The 22,755-nt window shown below is 39.3% G+C and overlaps 1 protein-coding gene across 10 annotated transcripts in view; it reads right to left on the bottom strand.

Moving 5' to 3' along the window:
• Nucleotides 1–19,473, bottom strand: part of CFAP20DC (CFAP20 domain containing) — a 244,468-nt gene extending 224,995 nt beyond the window's left edge. For 6 of the 10 annotated variants that reach the window (XR_008666843.1, XM_055343303.1, XM_055343310.1 and 3 more), the window contains exons 1-4: nt 19,169–19,473; nt 16,549–16,638; nt 13,776–13,869; nt 5,227–5,299 (exon numbers count right to left, since the gene is read on the bottom strand). Coding sequence is in view for 5 of the 10 variants with exons in the window: in XM_055343303.1 (XP_055199278.1) it covers nt 5,227–5,299; nt 13,776–13,869; nt 16,549–16,638; nt 19,169–19,189 (278 nt within the window). In the remaining 5 variants the exon portion in view is untranslated. Of the gene's footprint in view, nt 1–5,226; nt 5,300–13,775; nt 13,870–16,548; nt 16,639–19,168 lie in introns of those variants that run through there. The other 4 variants (XM_055343306.1, XM_055343309.1, XM_055343307.1 and 1 more) reach the window with 2 other exon arrangements.
• Between the last annotated feature and the right edge of the window lie 3,282 nt (nt 19,474–22,755).

The raw sequence follows: 22,755 nt of genomic DNA, 5'->3' as shown, positions 1-22,755 counted from the left end.
CTCTGAAACACCTGACAACCCACACAGGGAAGCCACTGGCTTCCTATCACCATGTCCGGAAGAGATCACAAAAGGAAAAAATTCTTAAAAATCTGTTTATCAAATCACTTAACTTCAGGTCAAATAGTGAGATACAGGTACACTATCGTACTTTGGAAATGAAAACTGCAACTAATGCTAGGAAATAAGCAAGTCAGAATGAAGAGCTGATTTTTAAAAAGTAAGGTAGGAGATTTTATTTTGTGGATTGATACCAAAAGAACAATCAGAAAGAACTGTTAACTTTATTGCTAAGACACTATGCGTTAGTAAAGTAAACAATCCCTTTTCTCTGCACCCAAAATGTAATGTGTTTGGATACTTGCTGGTCAGGTTATGAAGCTCTGAAGAAAGAAGAACATCTCAGAATTAAAGACCTTTCATTCCTGGAGCTCTAATAAGAACACTGTATTACACTAAGCCCCTACGGAAGACACAGAAGGCTGAGCACTGTCATCTTACACAGGATTCAAATAAAATATCCCTACTACATATGTCCATATGCATAGTAGTATAGAAAAATAGTATTTTCAAGTGCAACAGCATGGCATGGTGATGCAGAGCAGAGGTTCCACATTTAGACTGTAAGCTTGAATTCTGGCTCTAAGAGTTAGTAGGTCTATAACTTGTGGCAAATTCCTTAACCTTTCCAGACTTCAATCTCCTTAATGGTAAAACAGAGGCAATAATTATGACTACCATAGAGGTTCATTCTGAGAATTAATCCAGCTAAAACAGTGATTGGGACAATGTCCAGTATATAGCTTATTAAATGTGAGCCATTATTACTTCCTGTTAATTTTCTCACTGCATTCTTATGACACACCTGTGAAGTAAATAATCTTAGTCTCACTCCACAGGTGAGGAGAGTTAAGTAATTTGCCCAAAGGCACACAGATGTAAAGCAGGACTTGAAACTGGATCTGTCCAGGTCCAGATTATGCTCTTACTTATCCCTTATAACTTCACATGTTACCTGCAGGTCCTGCTCCTATGTCATAGTAACATTTATCAAGATAAATTTAAATTGCCTTTTAACTATCTTTCACCTTAAGAATAAACTCTTTTGAGGACAGGGACTGGGTCCTGTTCATTCATTTGAATCCATTAGGCCCCACTGCCCACTCATCCAGATTTCAGAGCTTTTGTGCCAGGCATTGTTAGGTGCTGACATATCATGCTGAGTAGAACACATGGGTCCCTGTCCTCATGGAACTCAAAATCTACCACAAAAGATAATCAAGTAAGTATAGAATTACAAACTGGTATAGTTGTAAAGAAGGAAAAAAGAACAGAGTGCTAGAAAAGAGTATACAAGATGAAACTCATTTAGTGGGGCAAAATCCAAAAAGCCCTTCTGAAGAAGAGACATACAAATGGAGATGAGAAGACTGAGTAGGAGTTAGCAAGGCAAAGAAATGGGTATAGAAACCACTTGTGCACATTATCCTAAGAAAAGACCTTTCACCTTAGTGTGTGAGGAAGGGAAAGCAAGGATGGCCAGCCAGGCACCAGTCTGGCTGACAAATGATGAGCTCAGAGCAGAGAGGTATGAGATGAGAAGTGAGAGGTGAAGGACCAGAACACACATGACCATGAAGAACATTAAAGAGCTTATGCTCAGTACAATGGGAATTCCAGCTGGTTTTTAGAAAGATCATGCTAGCTGCAGTTTGGAGACTAAGCTGAAAAAAAGGCAGAAGAATCTGGGAAATCCATGTGGATGCTCAACAGCAGATGAGGGACAAGGTGATGGCAGTCTAGGGCTAGGAGCATAGAAGAAGGGGTAGGAAAAAGTATACCCCTAACACGCGGCCTGATAGGAATAGGGATTCAGTAATTTAGGAACCAACTGAACGAGTGATTACTCAAGCAGAGCTCTTGCTGGTTCTAAGGCAACCACTAACCCACAAATGCATGATCTCTCCATAAACAGTATCACCATCTAAGGGACATGAGACACACAGGATGATATTGAAGAAATGGCGATTACATCCACAATCCAGCTGGTAAGACTCCACTTATGAAAACCTCTTTTTTTATTTTTTTTTTATTTTTTTTTTAAATTTTTTTTATTTATTTATGATAGTCACATAGAATGAGAGAGAGAGAGGCAGAGACACAGGCAGAGGGAGAAGCAGGCTCCATGCACCGGGAGCCCGACGTGGGATTCGATCCCGGGTCTCCAGGATCGCGCCCTGGGCCAAAGGCAGGCGCCAAACCGCTGCGCCACCCAGGGATCCCTTATGAAAACCTCTTGATGTATAAATGTATCTTTGTGAAACAAAATGCCTCTCCCATTCTGACAATGGAAAATTTTAGAAGCCAGGTATCTTTCTGCTATATGACTTTTCAAGCTTGTTAGAGAAATATATTATTTAAAATAGCCTGGAGCTATGCTGCTAGAAACACAGTAAAACACTAAGGGTGCTGAAAGGAAGCCCTTTCATTTGAGGAAAAAAAAAAAAGCTGTAGTTAGTCTATACTCGTCATTCTACTTTCTTATAAAAATATGGTCTCTGAGTCTCTTCAATAAATGGTGCTGGGAAAATTGGACATCCACATGCAGAAGAATGAAACTGGACCACTCTCTTGCACCATACACAAAGATAAACTCAAAATAGATGAAAGATCTAAATGTGAGACAAGATTCCATCAAAATCCCAGAGGAGAACTCAGGCAACACCCTTTTTGAACTTGGCCACAGTAACCGGAGAAGGACAAACAGTGTATGTTCTCATTCATTTGGGGAATATGAATAATAGTGAAAGGGAATATAAGGGAAGGGAGAAGAAATGTGTGAGAAATATCAGAAAGGGAGACAGAACATAAAGACTCCTAACTCTGGGAAATGAACTAGGGGTGGTGGAGGGGGAGGAGGGCGAGGGGTGGGGGTGAATGGGTGACGGGCACTGAGGGGTACACTTGACGGGATGAGCACTGGGTGTTATTCTGTATGTTGGTAAATTGAACACCAATAAAAATTAATTTATAAAATTAAAAAAAAAACATATACTTTCTAAAAGAAAAAAAAATATGGTCTCTGTCATTACTTTCTAAAATGGCAAAATATTGATTATCTATTAGCAACAAATTCAAATGCAGAGTTAATGTATTTCCTTATAACCTAATAAATTCATAAGGTCAGGACAGGGAATGTCTTTCCATCTTTCCCATGTTATTTAATAATTTTGACCTTTTGTCCATAAGACATTTATTTTGTTAAAACCAAAGCCATTTGAAAAATCCAAATGCTTGTCCATGCAGATATGAGAAGAGAATCTATGATGATAGACAGATGAATTAAAAATCTAATAAATAGGGAAGCCCGGGTGGCTCAGCGGTTTAGCGCCACCTTCAGCCCAGGGCATGATCCTGGAGTCCCAGGATCAAGCCCCATGTCAGGCTCCCTGCATGGAGCCTGCTTCTCCCTCTGCCTGTGTCTCTGCCTCTCTCTCTCTCTCTGTGTCTCTCATGAATAAATAAATAAAATCTTAAAAAAATAATCTAATTAATAATCTCATCAGCCATGAAAATGTTTTCCCATCCCTAAGTTGGCCAAGAACGTTCATTAATAATTGGGTAATCAAGGTGTAGTCAGGATTACCTGTATCAGCTGCTCTCTTGCTGAGACTAAGTGAAACCTAACATACCTGTCCATTTCTCAATCATTAAAGCCTTAGATACCATTAACATAGTTAAAACAGTACATTGCCAAGCCTATGGTAATAAGCTCAAGTATTGGTGGGGCACAAATAAAGATTATTTTTGCATAGGCAAAGAGTGCTCATCAGTAAGACTCTGCTCCGAGGTTAAGCCAAGCATCTTGCACATCTTTGATCAGAAGGCCAACTACCAGTGCCCCTACCACTACTTCTGAACACTCTCAAAAGCACAGGTGAAAGATATCAGAAGAGAAAAAGGCACTGCACTAGATTTCTATATAAGGAACTTAATAAGCTTAAAAATAAAACACAGTTTGCCTACTTCCATTTGGTAGGAAACCACTTTCCCCTACCCTGGAAATAAGGCTTTATGTGGTATTCTCTGCACTTTCAGAATGCCTTTAGAGTCTTGAAAATGCTTTATCTGCAGAACCAGGGAAACACACATAAGAGCATCAAATAGTGTTTTGGTGCTGTTACTCTAAGAACTATTTTAAAGAATTATGGTAACCATGGTGGATGACAATAGAAAATCTCCAAAGTTTACTAAGGTTTAAAGTTGAATAAAACGAAGGTATAAATTGTTCCATCCGTCTTTCATCAGTCAAGAAAACAATATTGTATATTATTATCTAAAATTTATATTTTTCCAACATAAACACAAACCATTAATAATTTAATGTGCACAAAGACAAATGAATAACCTCAAATTTATGTTATTCTCATTTTATTAAGAAAGCTCTTCTTTCCCCTCAGTTTGCACCAATGCAACTAGTAAAAAATTACCTTCATTAGTAGGTAAAGTCATTTATTCCAGCAGGGAAAATAAAAGACTGAGCTTAGGCCCTGGACAGCTATTAATTACAAAGAAAAGTGAGAAAACAGCATACCTTAAATCTGATGTTTTACTAAAAGTGCAAATGTATTAATAAAATCTTAAGCAATATTCTATTTTATATGAATGCATAAATCAAATGTTATTTTCATTCTCACAATCATCTCAGACAACAGACAGCTCAACTGAATTAAAGTTGTATATTCTCATTTTTGCTAAACAATCTGTTCATAGCAAGGCTATTTAAAACAAATATATTCCAAGCCATTCAGATGTCAACCAATATTTCTAAACTAAACAACTTTAAAATGAGATATTTTGAGATCAATTTTAATCCAAGCATGGTTTTCGATAGGAGGGAGTACAAAATTACCCCTCATTTGAACCGAAATCTCAAACTTTTGGATTATTTGTTTCTGCATGTTATAGGCTGTTTATTATCAAATTCATAATCCTTTGATATTTTCTTAAACGGATGAAATTTGCCTTTTTCCCCTAGGGAAATGCCAGACTATAATGATATCTGAGAAATACGATTAAATTAGTTTAATTACTTCATGTCAACTTGATAAGTCACTGCTCTTTAATGCAAAAACTGTCACTTGTAATTAATGACTGTCCATACTGCTTCAATTGATCAAATGTCTAATACACAAAAAACATTGAAAGAAGTTCTGTATATCTTACAGCAATTCAGTGGAGAAGTCTTGTCCCAGGGGTATGTAAATCTGAAGTACAAGAAACCTCTGGATCAGTCCAACTAGAATGAGAGGGGGAAAGTATACATTTGTATGTCTGAACCATTTATACGTGCATGTAAACAAACAATCACACACCATCAACAGCCAGAAGCTTTTTACATTTCAATAATATAGTAGAACTATAATGGTATTACGTGACTTACAACTTCATTATAAAAGCAAAAAACTTGATGAAAGACAAATCAAACTCTAACAAAAAAATGTTGTCTTTTAAGGTCCCATCTGTAGGTTTGGTGAAATTTTTATGAAAATTTAAAAAATAATAATTTTTTACTATTTTTATTGGGTTGCAATGTATACATAGGACTGCATTCAATAGAGACATTTAAAATTGTACTACAGATTCCCATTAAGGCAGCCATAAAAGCATGTGGCAATTATTTCTATCCACTGACAGTTTTAAGTGTACTAAACAACTTAATAAAAAACTATAGTTCAAGAAAAACAATTCTAATTATGACAACTACAATTGAAGATTTGATGAACCATAGCTAGTTCATATGGTTTTAAATGTGTCCACAGGGAGATGGATGCAGGAACATATATTCATTTATAATGCCTTTTGTTAATTTAACATGCTTTTAATAAATTCAGTGCTCACAAACTACAAACTGATCACTTTTATTCCTCACTACCAGCTTCATTTGAATTAAAAATATTTGAAGAAAAACCAACCTCTATGGCATTTTTGATAGCTGAAGTCTACAACTGTTTCAAAAATCAATTGATTTTATATTACCTCTTCAGACCCTTTCACTTAATTCCTTTTCTCTTAGGTTTTGAACTTTTGCTTGATTTCTCAATTATGATGCTCCTAATCGATGTTTTAGAATCACTTCCTCCTAAAATATGCCTTTTAGGAACTTCCTCATGTAGGACTTCTATAGGAAACAGAAATGTCCTGACTTTTCTGTGAACCTCTCCTACAAATCTAACAGTACAAGGAAACACTTGGAAAAAAGAAGGCAACTAGTCTAAAATGCATATTATTTTCTATTTATTCCAACTCAGTAGGCTTAACAAATTTAAGTATTTCAAAGTAACAATACATGTTTGTTGGTTTGCTTATTTTTAACAATAAATGTTTGGAGAATCTCCACATACCTTCTGGTTTATAATTCCTTTGGTAAACTGTTTTGCAACATTCCTGAACAATTTATATAGTTCCCATACTTTAACTGAAATTTAGATTCTACAAAATAAACATATTTGGTCAAATCTGTTTAATATCTTTTAAATCAAACATCAAGAATAACTTTTACTTATAATGCTAAGCTTACAAACTGCTCCTGAGAGCTATCCATAGAGTAGGAATATAATGGGAATAAGGGATAACAGGCTCTGACTTTGGAAATTTGACTCTAGAACTGGATTTTACCATATTTATGGGAAAAGCCAACAAAGCAACCTGAGTTCTGGACTACAAAACAAAAGCAAGATACCAAAATTAGGCCAACTTAAATAAATCATCATTAATCAATCTCTGGCATCTTCTGTTGATGGGCCCTGTGGCACTTTTCCATTGCACAATGGCCTCTGTATATAGAGCTGAGAGAGCACTGGATAAATGAAATCTGTCTTTACAAAGGTCCCTAAATTGTGTCACAAGACTCACTGAATCAGCATTATTCTTTTCAAACACAATGAGCCACACTACACATGTAGGGCATTTTCCTATGAACATTTTTAGATATGAAAGACACCTGCCCTCAAAAAAAGAAAACTTTGTAATTCAACTTTCTCACATATAGAAGCCCTAGTTTCCAAAAGGCTTCACTCCTAAGATTAAAAGAAGTATGACAATACCATATGGTGATGATCTGACAAAGAAAAAAAGCACTTTAATAACATTTGACACCACACTGATCCTGTGTGTCAGAAATGCTAAATAAACTCTATAGCAATATTTTTTTCCAGTGGCCTAGTAAATTTAAAATGACTCTTCATGTCTACATTATGTCGAAAATCACTAAGTAATGCTGAATGTTAACTATTTGTAAAAAAAAAAATGCCCATCAAGTATATAAAATTCATAAAAATTTAGTCTTTTTACTGAAACATACAGGTTTCTGCAGTTTTGTAATCTGTTCTCTGCTGAGATAAGCTACCTCTATTTTTAAGAGGATAGGCCCTTTCCTCTTAATATAAGGATATTTCCTTTAAATATTTTAAAACACAGAGGACTGGTAAAACACCATCAGGTTTTTAAACAGTGGTTTTACAGTTGTTTCATTAGAGCCAGTGACAGTTGTATACCTCATGCACATCTCACAAGTGTGTTTTTTGTCATCCAAGGGTTTGAGACAAGAACACAATTACAGTCATCCTTTACAAGTACCCTGCTAAGGTAGACTGAAACGATTTCCTGATTCCTGGTGTGAACAACTCACTCAGGGGCACCTCTCCCACTTCAACCCATAAGGCAGGAAACAGTTATATTTCTAATTTGGGTCATTCTATATTTCTCGGGAAAATCATAAGACCACTCTGGGCTCTTTTTTTTTTTTTAAACATTTTTTTTAAATTTTTATTTATTTATGATAGTGACAGAGAGATAGAGAGAGAGAGGCAGAGACACAGGCAGAGGGAGAAGCAGGTTCCATGCACCGGGAGCCTGACGTGGGAATCGATCCCAAGTCTCCAGGATCGCGCCCTGGGCTAAAGGCAAGCGCCAAACCGCTGCGCCACCCAGGGATCCCCACTCTGGGCTCTTTTAACTTCATGTGTAAAACTGGGCTAACAAATTTGATATATACCTCATAGGATTATTTGTATGGGTTAAGTTGGATCTATCATTCAGAAAAGACTTATTGAGCATCTACTACATACTAGACTCAATGTGAAAATGTTTTTGTAGTGAGTAAGACAGACATTGTCTCTACTCTCTTGGGGCTTATATTCTAGTTCCAGGAAGAAGGTCAGGGTGCAATGAAAGTATAAAATCCTGGGTCACTGGAGGGAAGAGGATGATCAGTGAAGGTTTTCTGGCAGAAATAATACTGGAATTCAGCTGGGAAGAAAGATCAGGGGTTAAGTGAGTGAGGGAGATGAAGGAATATCCTAAGGAGAGGGAATACTCCATGATGTGATGAGAAAAACCATGAGAGTGGATGAATCTGAAGATACAAAGGGCTGATAGACAGAAAGGGAAAAGCAGCAGGAGGGAATTCTGGCAAATAGCTAGGATCTCAATTACTCAGGGCCATGAAGGATATATGTCATCCTAAGATCAATGGGAATCCATTCATATATTTGTTAATTTATTCTACAGAGATTTACTGAATGTTTACCATGTGTTAGGCACTATTCTAGGCGAACAAAATAGACTAATTTTCTATGCTGGGGGTGCTTACCTCTGGCAACAGTGAGAAAAACAATAAAAACAAAACCCTAAGAAACAAATAGCATGTTAAATATTAAGGACTATAGGGAAAAGTAGAAAAAGGAAAAAGGGACCAAGAGTGTGGGAGGGCTATAAATTACAGGGCAGGGTGGGCTGTCATGGAGAAGATGGCACCGTAGTAAGGACCTAAAGAAGGGGAGATGATGAGCCATGCAGCTATTTGGGAAAAGACAACTCCAGGCAGCCAGTTACCAGTTTGCACACAGGCATGAAGGTGATAGGTCTATGCTGTGTTTGCAAACAGCAAGGAGACCTGTACAGTCACAGCAGAGTGAACAACAGCAAGAGTAACAGGAGACAAGGTCAGAAAGTTCAGAGGGCACCAGAAACTTCAGGGTCCTACAGATCTCTGGTTGTCACTCAGAGGGATGGGGCATTTCTAGTAGCAGAGAGCTTTACATTTGAAAGTATTGCCCCAGCCGAAACTGTAGGGAGGCAAGTAAAAAAAACAGGGGCAGGGGGCAATGAGAAGATGAATGCATGAGCTGCTCCAAGTATGAGGTTTAGTGGCATTGGAAGTGACAAGAAGTTGGAGTCAGACTCAAAATGTAAGCTGAAGAACCAACAAGGTTTTCCTGATGGACTGAATGAAGAGAAGAAAAATTGAACCAACTGAAGTCTCTTTTCTGAGCTACTGAAAAGACAAGTTGCTAACAAGGGCGATATGGTTGTCTGTAGCAGTAGGAGTAATTTCTGGGGTAAAGCTGTCCAAATAGAAATGTCATATAAGCAACTGAAAATACAAGACTGGAGTCTGAGAGAGAAGTCTGACTTGGAAATAAATGCAGGCTGGAGTAAGAGAGAGATGGTATTTAAAAGCATGAGACTAGCAAGGATAACCAAAGGACTAAATATAGATAGATAGTGTCAAGGGTCAGGTCTACAGGCACTGCAATAGCCAACTGGGTTGGAGAGAGGAATATTATGAAAGGAAACTAGAAAAGGAAGACCAGTGAAGTAGAAAGGAAACTCAGAGGATGGGAATCCTAGAAGAGGAGTGAAGAGAATATACCAAGGAAGATGGTGTCAACTTTGTCAAATGCTGCCAATAAGGTCAAGCAAGATGAGGGCTGAAAACAAGCCATTGGCTTCAGGAATACAGAAATCACTAGCGACCCTGACAAGAGTATTATCAGTAAAGTGGTGAGGTCAAGGCCATTGAAGGGTTTTATTTATTTTAAAAGATTTTATTTATTCATTCATGAGAGACACAGAGGGGGAGGGAGGGAGGGAGGGAGGGAGAGGGAGAGGGGGAGAGGGAGAGGGAGAGAGGGAGAGAGAGAGAGAGAGAGAGAGACAGAGACAGAGACACAGGCAGAGGGAGAAGCAGGCTCCATGCAGGATGCCTGACATGGGACTCGATCCCAGGTCTCCAGGATCACGCCCTGGACTGAAGGCGGCACTAAACCGCTGAGCCACCGGGGCTGCCCCATTGAAGGGTTTTAAACAGAGCAAGTCATGGTGACATTTATTTTAAAACCAATACCAAAGTGGGAGTGGGGGAAATTTTGGGAGGAACCCGATAAAAATGATGTCATTCTCCAGAGCAGCTGAAACTTAGATAAACACAAGGCTTCAGGGATGCTGATCCCAAGAGACACACCATAAAATTCAGATGCCATTGGCAGAGAAAACAATGGTTTCAAATAAAAGCCTCAGATTGAAAGTCCTGAGGCAGACCATCTAAATGAAAGAGGCTCATGTGTGACAATGCTGCATCTCATGTGAGCAACTCCATAGCACGATCCAGGATGAAGAGCAGCATGGATTTATTTAGTTGGCTAATTGTGGTCATGAAGGCAAACTGGTTACAATTAGAAATTATAACCCCAATTGTTATAGTTTCTTAATGGGGCAAATTTAACAAACTTCTTAAACACCAACTACATACGATATACTAAGTTAGGGGTTCAAAGTGGATGGTGTTAAGATTCCTGCACCAGAGAAGTATACAATCTGATCATCAATATCATATTTTCCTTTATTTGATAACACGTTAAGTAAAATACAAACAAAACTGACATTTAGAGATGCTCAAATAGAATACAGAAATATCACTATTTAAAATGAAAAGTTAAGGGGCACCTGGGTGGTTCAGTCAGCTAAGCATCTGCCTTTGGCTCAGGCCATGATCCTGGGGTCCTAGGATAGAGCTCTGTATTGGTCTCCCTGCTCAGGAGGGAATCTGTCTCTCCCTCTCCTTCTGCCCTTCTGCTTGTATTCCCTCTCTCTCATTCAATCTCTCTTTAAAAAAAAAAAAAAAAACTCTCTCAGATAAGTAAATAAAATCTTAAAAAAAATTAAAAGTTGAACATACTTTCGTCATTCAGCTTTTTTCCTAAGTACCTAATATTATGAGAAATACATATGGGGTACCTAATGTCAAGTTTGCATAAGTAACGTAGATGTTTACTCCTGAAACAGGAATACATAATGGTAACTGAACTAAATTTAGAAATGTTAATTGAAAACCAATCCTCTACTCAAGACATGCCATTTAATTGAATAACTTCACACAGACAAGTAAAAATACCTATAAAGTACTGTTATCAAAAACTGCAAATAATTAATCTTAAAGGCATTAATTCAGGGCAGGCTCTATAAACTGTGTCATTTGTTACAGTACCACACATGCTACAGAAGAGCCAGATTAATTTTTAATTACAGGACATTGTATAAGAAATACATTAAAGATTCTTCTGTTTCTTCCAATTAAAACTATCATTTTTCCTTTTAAAAAGTAATTATAATACATTAAATTTGTCTTATTTCTAAAAAAAAATCTTAGATAAATGTAGGAAAAGGGAGTTTTTCTTTAGTCACTGAGTAGTTGGTAGAGGAGAAATCTTTCTCAGATCCAACTGAGAAAGGTTACTAGAACTGATTTGATTTTATCAATAACATGATTACGTGCATAGATACTAAGGGCATTGCATAGAAGTATAGGCCAACGACAGAATGCTGGTTTAGAACAAAGTCATATTCCTGCAAATCACATGTATTTATCTCACAAAGTCAATATCCTTAATAACAGATGGACCACGTCTCCTGTAACAAGAATAACCCACAGTTTCAAACATATTTCTCTGACTCATTTTAGTTCACCTCATTTATAAGTGTATAAATTTTTGTGGAAATGAAAAAAAAACTATTGTTTAAAAAAACAGGAATTATGAGAAAATCATGATTTTAAAATGGTAGTAAATTAATAAAAATGATTTTAACAAAGATTATCCCTTCTCTTCGAGGTTTTTTCTTATTTTAGAAAGAAACACTGGCAAACCATTTTAAAATTAATCTTCCATCTATAATTTCTATGGCTCTGTTTATGTCTTAGAAATCTATAGTATGCATGTTAATAGCTTAAAGTAGTAGACAAACAGAGCCTGAGAAAGTTTAGAAAACTGAATTAAATGAGAAAATCAGGTACCAAGAACAGGTCGTTTCATAATACCTGGTACACAGTAGGTGTTCAATAAATGTTCATAATTAATGAAGAAGAAATAAGTAAACGATCAACATAAGAAATAACTGGCTGCTTATATAAAATATATTACCTAAAATCTATAGTTAATACATAGGATAATGTTGATGAAATCTGATTAATTATTTTGAAAAATTGTATTTCTTAAATTGCCATCAGTTTACTCAAAGCTTAATTTGGTGGTACAGCCTTGAATTTTAACCTCAGTTCTGCCAATGACTGGGCTCCTGATCATAAATTCAGGTATTCTCTCAAGGTCCCTTCTGCTTTAAAATGCTGATCCTAATTTCCAAAGTAAGAAAGAATTGAAAAATCTACTCTTTGGGCTTTTGTTGAAGCACATATTTGTATCTACATATATTAGATATTAATATTCTTGAAGGTATACAAGTTAATGTGTCACTTATAGTAATATCTTCTATAGTATTTTAGTCAACAAGTTAATGTGTCACTTATAGTAATGTCTTCTATAGTATTTTAGTCAACTTTTTTCTTACAAATTTGGTCCTATAATTTAGGAAGTTCTGGGTTTATTTCACAGTTTACCCTTAATTACCCGATTTTTTTTTTAAGATTTTATTTATTTATTCATGAGAGACACAGAGAGAGAGAGAGGCAGGAGGCAGAGACAAAGGAAGAGGGAGGGGAAGCAGGCTCCATGCAGAGCCTGATGCAGGACTCGATCCTGGGACTCTGGGATCACACCCTGAGCCAAAGGCAGACACTCAACCACTGGGCCACCCAGGTGTCCCAATTATCCGATTTCTTGATGAAGAACCAACCTCAATGTGTTCTTTGCAAAAGAACTGGTATCAGGGTTAAAAGAGTCAATGAATGCGAAATGCTAGACAAGTCATAGGCACATAGTAATTACTCAAGAAATACCATTACTATGATAATCAATGGCTATCAAATAATCTAAACCTTCTTGAAAATACTTCTTGGGGTGCCTGGCTGGCTCAGTCAGTTAAGCATCAGACTCTTGATGTCAGCCAGGTCATGGTTCCTGGGTTGTGGGATTGAGCCCCACATTGGGTTCTGCACTCAGTGCAGAGTCTCTTTGGGATTCTCTCTCTCCCTCTCCCTCTGCTCCAGCTCACTCGTGTGCTCTCTCTATATATAAATAAATAAGATCTAAAAAAAATAAATAATTCTAGATTTTGAATCAATGGTGAAGCAGACTACATATACCTATATAATTTAATATATATATTTTAAAAGGTAATTCAAATTTCTTTTTTTTTTTTTAAGATTTTACTTATTTATTCATGAGGGATACAGAGAGAGACAGAGGCAGAGACACAGGCCAAGGGAGAAGCAGGCTCCCAACAAGTAGCCCAATGCAGGACTCGATCCTGGACTCCAGGATCATGCCCTAAGCCACTCAGGCATCCCAATTTAATATATATTTATATAACATTTATACATACATAAAGCCTAGTATAAGGTTAATTTATAAATTAAAAACAAACTTATCACTTTAAGTTAAAAGATACCAGTAAAAGTCAAACTAATGTCTGTGTAGTAGACCTAAAAGTATAACTTTAAGAAGCAAATGCTAAGCTTTAATATTAAAAATCTTACTTACGGATTTGCTTATTCTCTCTTGGTAACTGAATTTTGTTTGTTTGGCTGCTGCCTTCCAGGACAAACACAAAACTTTTAACTTCTTTATCAAACTCCTGTAGAACAAATATAAAAACAGTGGTAATTAAAGCATATTTTATTTGGCTTCTATCATAAAATAGGAGGTGCAAACCCACAGGAATAAAGTCCCAGATTCAAATGAGTTAAAAGTCAGGCCTTGATGATACTCCTACCGTGGAAACAGCTGGGAACTGGAACATACTTTATACATACATACTAGAACAAAGACCCACTTTGTCATCTGACAAATCCTCTATCATATCAAGAAACTCTTTCCTCCTAATGATAAGAAATTCCCTAGTTTCAGGGATTCCCAAGTTACTAATTTAGAGTTTCCAGAATTCAGCTACCCCTCCTCTTCTTTAATCTACATATTCCTACCTAACAGCACATGCTGAACATCACTCCACATTACAGTATACAAAACCACCTAACCAATCTTGTATCTGCACCACAAGTTCCTTAGTGTCTGGCCATGACTCATACGGAATTAATCATTGCCTCATCCTACTAGTCTTCTAACCTGAAGTTCTATATATCATCCACTGAAAATCAGTACTAATTAAAGGGTTACAATTAAGGTGACCTAAAAAAACTATGGTAGGAGAAACATAAACGCAACAAAACCAAACCTGAAAACAAAAGGCCTTTTTATACGTGACAGTCTGATCTCCATGACTCAAAGTGATAATGTAAATGGTTATTTTTTCATCTTGAAGCAAATTCTCAACCTGAGTATTAAGACCCATTACAGTACTTCACAGATCCTTCCAATCCTCATTTGTATATGTTAAGAAATGCATTGTAACTAATGGTTGCTGAACATTAAATCACACTCAAATAAATCTGCATTATATCCATCACAACAGAATCTCTCATGTATTTGAAATGAACACACACAGACCGAATGTATTATTTATTCCATCTACACACAAGTAGGGCATAAACTTAAAACCTTTCAACAGCTTACCCAAATCATCAACATGGTCCATAGACCCCGACCTAGTCTGGTCACTGCCTGGTTTTTCTTTTTCTTTTAAGATTTTACTTATTTATTCATAAGAGACACAGAGAGAGAGCGAGAGAGACAGAGACACAGGCAGAGGGAGAAGCAGGCTTCCTGTGGGGAGCCTGATTTGGGGCTCCATCCCAGGACCCCAGATCACAACGTGATCCAAAGGCAGATGCTCAACCACTGAGCCATTCAGGTGTCCAGCTGCTTGGTTTTTCAAACTTCAATCTCCTCCCTTGCACTCCCTCTTTTCTCTGTATCCTAGCCGTAGTAGACTTGTTGCAATTTCTTAAAAATTCTAAGCTCCCTCCCGAAAAAGGAATTTATATGGGCTTTTCCCTGTGCCTGAAACACTCTTGTCTCCACCAGCCCTACACAGTGCACAGTTAGCTCTCAGAGATCCAGTGTCATCTCCCTGGGGAAGCCTTCACTGTGCTCTCTGCTCTATGCCCTTCCAGCATCACTGATCTCCCATTCACAGGAAGAGCTGTATTATTTTAAGCAAGTTGCTTACTCTCCCCGTGGCCTCAGTTTTAGCATCCAGAAAACTGGCAATAACATACCTATCACATAAGGCAACTGTATAAATATATGTAATATGCTAATACTGGGCCTGACATACAGGAAGCACCAGTTAACAGTACCTTTTTTAGTTACCCATAGAACAAGGTCCACAGAAAGGCATTTTTTTCCTGACTGAATAGAAGAGGAGAGAAAGAGAAAAGGATAGGGATGGATTTAAGTTTTTAGGTCCGGTGGTGCAGGCTGAGGTAGTTTCTATGAGATGGCAACAGTTTTCCCTGTGGAATGGGGCGTGAGGTCTTCTGGTGTGTCAGTGAATAGAGCCTGTCCTGGTTGTAGACAGGGGAGGTGAGTAGAGAGTTAGTGATTGAAAATCTGAAGACAATGGAGAAATCATCACTTGAAAGACTAAGAGAACATAAGAGAACTTCCCAGGCGGTTCGGGTTGAATTTATAGTGTTATTAATCAGAGATGGTATCAATATTTTCCTGAAAGTTACTGAGGGGCACAGGACCCCACTCAGAAAAGACAGGCGACTGGGGATTCAGAAACGGCTGGCCTCTGTGAGGACAAAGAGCAAGAGCCTTCATGGTTTTGCCCCAGAAGTGACTGAAATCACAGACTCTGGATTCTAGGCTGGAGAGGAGAGGAAGCAAAGACAGAGAAAATTCATGCCTAAATAAAACTGAGCACAGGGGAAGTAGAAAGGCCAATGGCGTAGTGGTTTCCATTAGGTCGAAGAACAAATATAGTGAGAATAACTGAGCAGGCAGCCTTGAGAACTGAAGCTCGAGGTTGGAGAGGGTCTTATTCATCATTTCAGAGGCCCCCCAGTTTACCAAGAAAGGGTAAAGGGTAAGACAGTGGGATGGGGGCTGACGGAAAGTGAAGAGGTCATTAGCAATGATGAAATGAAGAAACTGAGCAGCTCAGGCTTAGCAGAGGTTTTCCTCACAAACACTGAAGTCACCCAAAATAACAGTAGGACTTGGCCGCAGAGAAGGGCTACGAGCCATGTGCTCAAGTCTTGAAAGAACTGAAGAATGATTTCTGGAAGAGCTGCAGCCAACAAGGTCATAAGACGGTCTTTGAAAGAGCAATAAAAACCGTTCTGAAACCTTATCAAACCCTTCATTCTTTTTTTCCAGGATTTAGGTAGCTCTAACTTCTAACATTTACCTTCCAAATCACAGATGGACTGCCAACGATCTTCCATTTTGCTCCAGGATTTTTGCCCTGAGCGCTAAAGATTTCAACAAATGCACCTCCCTGGAAAACAAAAATGCCATGTTTAAAGTGAAAGACAATGCTAAGGAGGAAATACTATCCACCGCAGTCTGTAACCACTGTTCCAGGCATCTTTCTGTTAAGTAGATCCCAGAGGAAACATTATCCCTATTATAACTCCTCCATTATAACTTGATTGTACTTAAGCCCCAACTATTCTGATTTGGGTCACCTTGGATATATGGTTTAAAGATTTTTTTTTTTTTAAGAATGATAAACATTAAAGTATGCCGTATAAACCCTACAACCTTTCATTGTGGGGTTCATTTACTTGCCATGTATAAATCATGCTTACAAAACATTCTATTGATCTCTGACTAAAGGGTTTAAACTCGAGAGCTAGGCTAATAAATTCTGATGTTATCCGTGGCTACAAGCTTTCCAGTCATATTGCCCCAAGCTCCAATATCAGCTTTGATATTTATTAACTATCTGACCTTGAAAGTTATTTAACCTCTTGATTCTCCATCTGTAAAATGGGTTGTTGAGTTCCTAGGATAGTAGACATAAACCATCAAGCACGATACTTTGTATGTAGTAAGGGCTCAGTAGTGCCAGCAATAATTATTTAAAAAAAAAAAAAAAGACAAATTGAGTATTTTGGTACTGGTTAATAAAAAAGCTTGGGAATGAGTAGAGATTGGAGGATGACTGTTATTCTGAGCATTCCTATAAGATCTTTTTATATATTTAATATAAATTAATTTGGAAATCTGTAAAATTCATATAAGAAAAACAGAGAAGCATTTCTATAGACATGCTATGTGTTCCCTATTCTAAACCTGAGAACATGCAGGGCCATGCTTATGTAAAAATACTAAACACATTATTGAATATCCATAAGCTTTAATTATCAAAGAAAGGAATTAAGATGATTATCTCCGAGGAAGAGTAATTGCAAGAAATTGAGAATCTGAAATGAAAACTAAAGATGGGTTTCTTTTATAGTCTATTTGAATTACAAGCAGCACATGAGCAAATCTGCCTGATTTCTGTAAAGAATTTCCAGCTTTTAAGTCTTCTCAGTAATACAAAGATATTTTTGTTTCTGAGTTTTAGCACAATCACTTTAACTTCAGACACTACATTTCTTCTTCCTCGGGCAGTATTATGTGCAAACTGTGTGTGGTTAAGAGTTCCTGTAGAGTACTACAGTTTCTGGGGTTAGGTCGGATAGCAATAAAAATTTTAAATTTGAGGCAGTTTTTTTTTTTTTTTTTAGAAAAGTCCTTGTACCTGGTGAAATACTTGTCCCCCTCCCCCCTCCTTCCTTCTGCTTTCTCTTGTTTTCCAAGTTTTCTACTGCGGCCATATGCTTTGTTGTAACAATATATCTTACCTATATTAATTGGGAGGAAAAACTGTCTTAAATTGCTCTAACACATTTAATGGTCATCAAATGGGAGCAGAAGAAAGAACAGCTGACTGCTTGGAGGACACTCATAAGAAGGCAAGTAGCATTTGGTATAAAGACGTAGAGGCCACAGAGAGTTTAGTTGCAGCACGGGGATGGGGTGTGTGTGTGTGGTGGGTGGGTGGGTGGGTGGGGACTGCTGAAAACAATCGCAGGACTATTAAACAGATGGTAAACCGGAGACCGTGACCTCAGGTAGAAGGGAGGGAAGGGCAGGAGGCTAGGGTCAAAAAAAAAAAAAAAGAGAGAGAGAGAGAGAGAAAAGAAAAGAAAGCCAAGCCAAGCAGGGAGGGGTCCGGTGAGGTGAGAAGAGCAAGCCCTGTTTTGGAGACACTAGGATCCTCAGGGTGACAGAGGAAGGCCCAGCAGTTTCCCCAGGGCGATCCTGGCGCATCAGCATCGACGGGAGGGAGCGGTTACAGATGTCCTCGCTCACTCACTGGATCTGGGGCGAGGGCCGCATTTTCACAAGTGAGCCCCCAAGTGTTTGGGAAATCACGGACCCCAGTGGTGGGTGGGGGTGGGGTGGGGGTGGGGGTAAACAACAACAACAACAGCAGCACGTGGGCAAGACCGTTTCTGGTTGCGCTCAGAGGCACTTCCACGGGCCCACCCACTCCATTCCCGAAGAGCTTCCGAGGCGTCCGCGCGCATCCTCAGCGAGCGCCCGAGGCACCGGGCTAGAGAACTCGGGGTCCATGGGCGCCGCCCCCCGAGTTCTGACCCAGGAGGTCCCACGCCGGGAGTGGTTTAAGCAAGATCTGCATTTCAATCGGGAGTCGCAGGCAATCCAGACGCTTTGAAAAGAACGGGGCTGGAGATGGAACCAAAAAAAAAAAAAAAAAAAACAAGCAAGCCCAATCCTATGCCCACACCGTCGTTTGCTTAATCTTTTCCTTTTTCTTTGTTTTTTTTTTGGGGGGGGGGGAGGGTGTGGTCACGAGCACTCATCCAGTACTTTTCCTTCTCACCCCCCCCAAAACAAAACAAAACAAAACAACTCAATTATGGGGAGTGGGAGCTTTGTCCCCACCCTGAACACGACCTAGGTCCCCCAAGAGAATGCTCTAGACAGGTCGGAGCGCCGTTTCGGGTTACCTGGTACTCATTTTTGAACATTCCCGCGGGGGGCCCGGGGCCTGCGGGGGCACGAAGGTCACGCGGGCCCCCGACGGCTGGGAACCGGCGGGCGAGAGCCCCCGAGCCCGACGGCGGGGAAGGGCTTCGCGCGTCGGCCCGACTGTCCTCAGCTCCACGTCGAGCCCCGGCCCCGCACCATCGCCGCGCCCGGCTCTGCGAGGGCGCAGCGGTCTGCGCGGGCTCCCGGCGGCCCCGGGGGACTGGCTGGACGCGTAACCTGCGTCACCTACGTAACCGGGGCGCCCTGCCCGAGCCCCCGACAACCGCCCGCTCGCCCCGCCCCCGAGCTCCGGCGGAAAGGGGCGGGGCCGAGCGGCGCCCGTCTTCGGGCCGCACCCATTGGCTCCCACCAGGCGCCTGCGCGTTGAGCTCCATTGGGCTGCTCGCCGACGGACCGAGGAGGCTACGCGATGACGTCGGCGTTGCCCAGGCAACTCAGGGACTCTCGTGGAGGTGGTGGCCCTCCCGACCTGTGCCCCGTGCTCTCTTGAGGTCGTGACCTCTGTCTGCGAGGGGGCGGGGAAAAAAAAAGCCTAAAATGAGCCTTGTTTAAGAGCTAGCTACCGCAGGTGCTGGACTCTTCCAGAAAACCTGTCCCGTCGGCCTGGTCTCTCTTCGTAAACACTGATAACTAGTAGGTTGCCGAAGAGTCATAGAATCATCATGTAGCCTTTGGTTTGAAGGTTCCCAAACTCTTGTTTCGTTGAGGCACGAAGAGGGGCAGCTCGCAATTCCCGTTCGTTGTTTAGAAGGCCCAAGAAGTAGAAGTATTTACTCAAAATCACTGCACGTGTTCCAAAAAAAAAAAAAAGATTTTTGTTTTTTGTGTTTTGTTTTGTTTTGTTTTGTTTTTGTTGAAAATCATTGAGCCAGGCACTTTAAAAAGAAAAGTGGTTTTGTTGTTGTTGTTCTTTTGTTTTGTTTTGTTTTGCTGAAAATACATCCATTATTGAGCCAGGCACTTTCCTAAGTTTATTTGGTTACTTCGTTTAGTTTCTATGTCAGAACCACTCTTAGAATGTAGGTATTATTATCACTTTTTGACTCAGGTGAAATGGCCTCCCCAAGATGACATGGCTCCATAAGTGGTGGAGCTTGTTTAAAGCTCTGTCTGATGCTCTATTACTCAAGGCCCAGTTAGGTCAGGGGTATAGTGTTACTAATGACCAGGTGCCTCTCACAGAGCCCCTCCTCCAGGCTAGGTAGTTCTCATGTTCACAGGTTAAAGATCAGTCTCCTTTCGGTTGAGAGTACTTCGTTTCAGAATTGATTACAAATTTACTCAAGGGCATGATGTTAGTTTTTAGTTATGACTGAGCCTGATATTCGAACTCACCCAGAAGTCTTAAATATTTGTGTTCCATATAATATGCAATGACTGTGGATCATGTACAGCATAAAATAATGAATGCTATCTGGACCTGCTCCTTATCAGAGCTAAGAAAAACTGATAAGGAACAAACTTATTTGAACACACTAAATCTAATACCAGGTGTGTACAAAGGCCAAGATGAGGTTGCCACATACCTGTAAATTGCAGTACAATATCTAGAATCCAGAATCCCTGATTTCTAGAGCTCATACCTAGTACAACAGTAGTTTTTGATAAGACTTTGGGAATTATGGCCTATAAACGTGGTCTCTTATCTTATAAGGCTTGTTATCTCCTGGGGAACATTTTTGCTTTCATTCATTTAATGGGTAATTTCTAGGGATGTAATACAGTTTAGACACTATGCCAAAAGCTAGGTGTACAAGGAAGGCCCGGTCTTCACGGAGCTTACACATTAATAGGGGCAAGACCTAATAAGTGAATAAGTATGTACAACTTGTGATAAATCCCAGGAATCTATTGTTAAGGAATAACATTGGAAGGGTCTATTAGTTTCCTGTGGCTGTCGTGACAAGTTATCAAAAACTGGGTGGCTTAACAGAAATTTATTCTCTCACAGTTCTGGAGGCCAGAAGTCCAAAATCAAGGTGTCAGCAGGGTGACACTCCTTTTGGAAGCTTTGGAAGAAAATCTGCTCTTTGCCTTTTCCAGCTTCTCGTGGCTTTTGGCATTCCTTGACTTGTGACTGCATCTCTCTCCAGTGTCTGCCTCCTTGGTCATACTGCCTCTTCTTTTCCTATGTGTGTTTTCTTTCAGTGTCACTTACAAGGACTATTATGATGGTGTTTAGGGCTCACTTAGATAATTCAGGGTTATCACTTTATTGGAAATTCTTAGTCACCTCTGCAAGACCTTTTCCCCAAATACCTTTTTCCCATTTACATGTGGGCATCTTGGAGTTGGGGGGTGGTCACATTTTTTGGCCTAGCAAAGGGTGACGTGCACAAGTACTTTTAGATAAATGCTTTAAGGATGAATGGATAAAGATGTGATATATATATATATATATATATATATATATATATATATATATAATGGAATATTACTCAGCCATCAGAAAGGATGAATACCTACCATTTGCTTCGACATGAATGGAACTGAAGGGTATAATGCTGAGTGAAAGAACTCAATCGGGAAAGACAATCATCATACAGTTTCACTCATATGTAGAATATAAGAAGTAGTGAAAGGAACTAATAGGGAAAGGAGGGAAACTGAGTGGGGAAAAATTAGAGAGGAAGACAATCCATGTGAGAATCCTAACTCTGGGAAACAAAAGGCTGCAGAAGGGGAGGTGGGTTGGGGAAATGAATAACTGGGTGATGGGCAGTAAGGAGGACACTTGATGGGATGAGCATTGGGTGTTATATATTGGAAAATTGAATTTAAATAAAATATTTTTAAAAGTTATAAAAGAAAATGCTGTAGGAGAAGCAAAAGTCAGTGGGAGTACAGGAGGAATCTAGAGAACATCTAAGTCTTTTTTTGTTTTTGTTTTTTTAAAGATTTTATTATTTTATTCATTAGAGAGAGAGAGAGAGGGAGAGACACAGGCAGAGGGAGAAGCAGGCTCCATGCAGGGAGCCCGATGTGGGGGGACTTGATCCCAGGACTCCAGGATCACGTCCTGAGCCAAAGGCAAATGCTCAACCGCTGAGCCACCCAGGGATCCCCACATCTAAGTTTTCTAGCAATCTATTTGGGTCTCTGAAAAGCATATTTTAACATTATAGCTGAAAAGAAACTCACAACTTTGTCCTGTGTTAGTTTTCATTCTACCCTAATCATTATCTAAATTTATTTGTTCATATATTTATCATCTGTCTTTAGTTATCAGAAGGTAAATTTGATGAGGGCAAGGGTTTTTTCTGTGTTCATCATTATATAACTACTTCCAACTACTAAAGTAGTGCCTGACACATAGTAGGTGTTTTATAAATACATATTTGCTGATTGGATTAAAGGTACCTTGTCCTTTCAAATTCACCATGTCCAAAACATAACTTATCTGAACCTGGGCCTTTTCCATCCTTCCCAATCTCATTAATACCACAGTGCCTCCTGCATGCTCACTCCCTATAATATAGCAGCCTCCAAAATGACCTTCAGTGATTCCCCACTTTCTGGTATAATTGCCCTTTGTGTAACCTCC

The sequence above is a fragment of the Nyctereutes procyonoides genome, unplaced genomic scaffold, assembly GCF_905146905.1.
Source record: "Nyctereutes procyonoides isolate TBG_1078 unplaced genomic scaffold, NYPRO_anot_genome, whole genome shotgun sequence".
NCBI classification, from domain to species: Eukaryota; Metazoa; Chordata; class Mammalia; order Carnivora; family Canidae; genus Nyctereutes; species Nyctereutes procyonoides.
The sequence above is the reverse complement of the archived record's forward strand: the minus strand, read 5'-3'. Positions and strand labels throughout refer to the sequence as shown.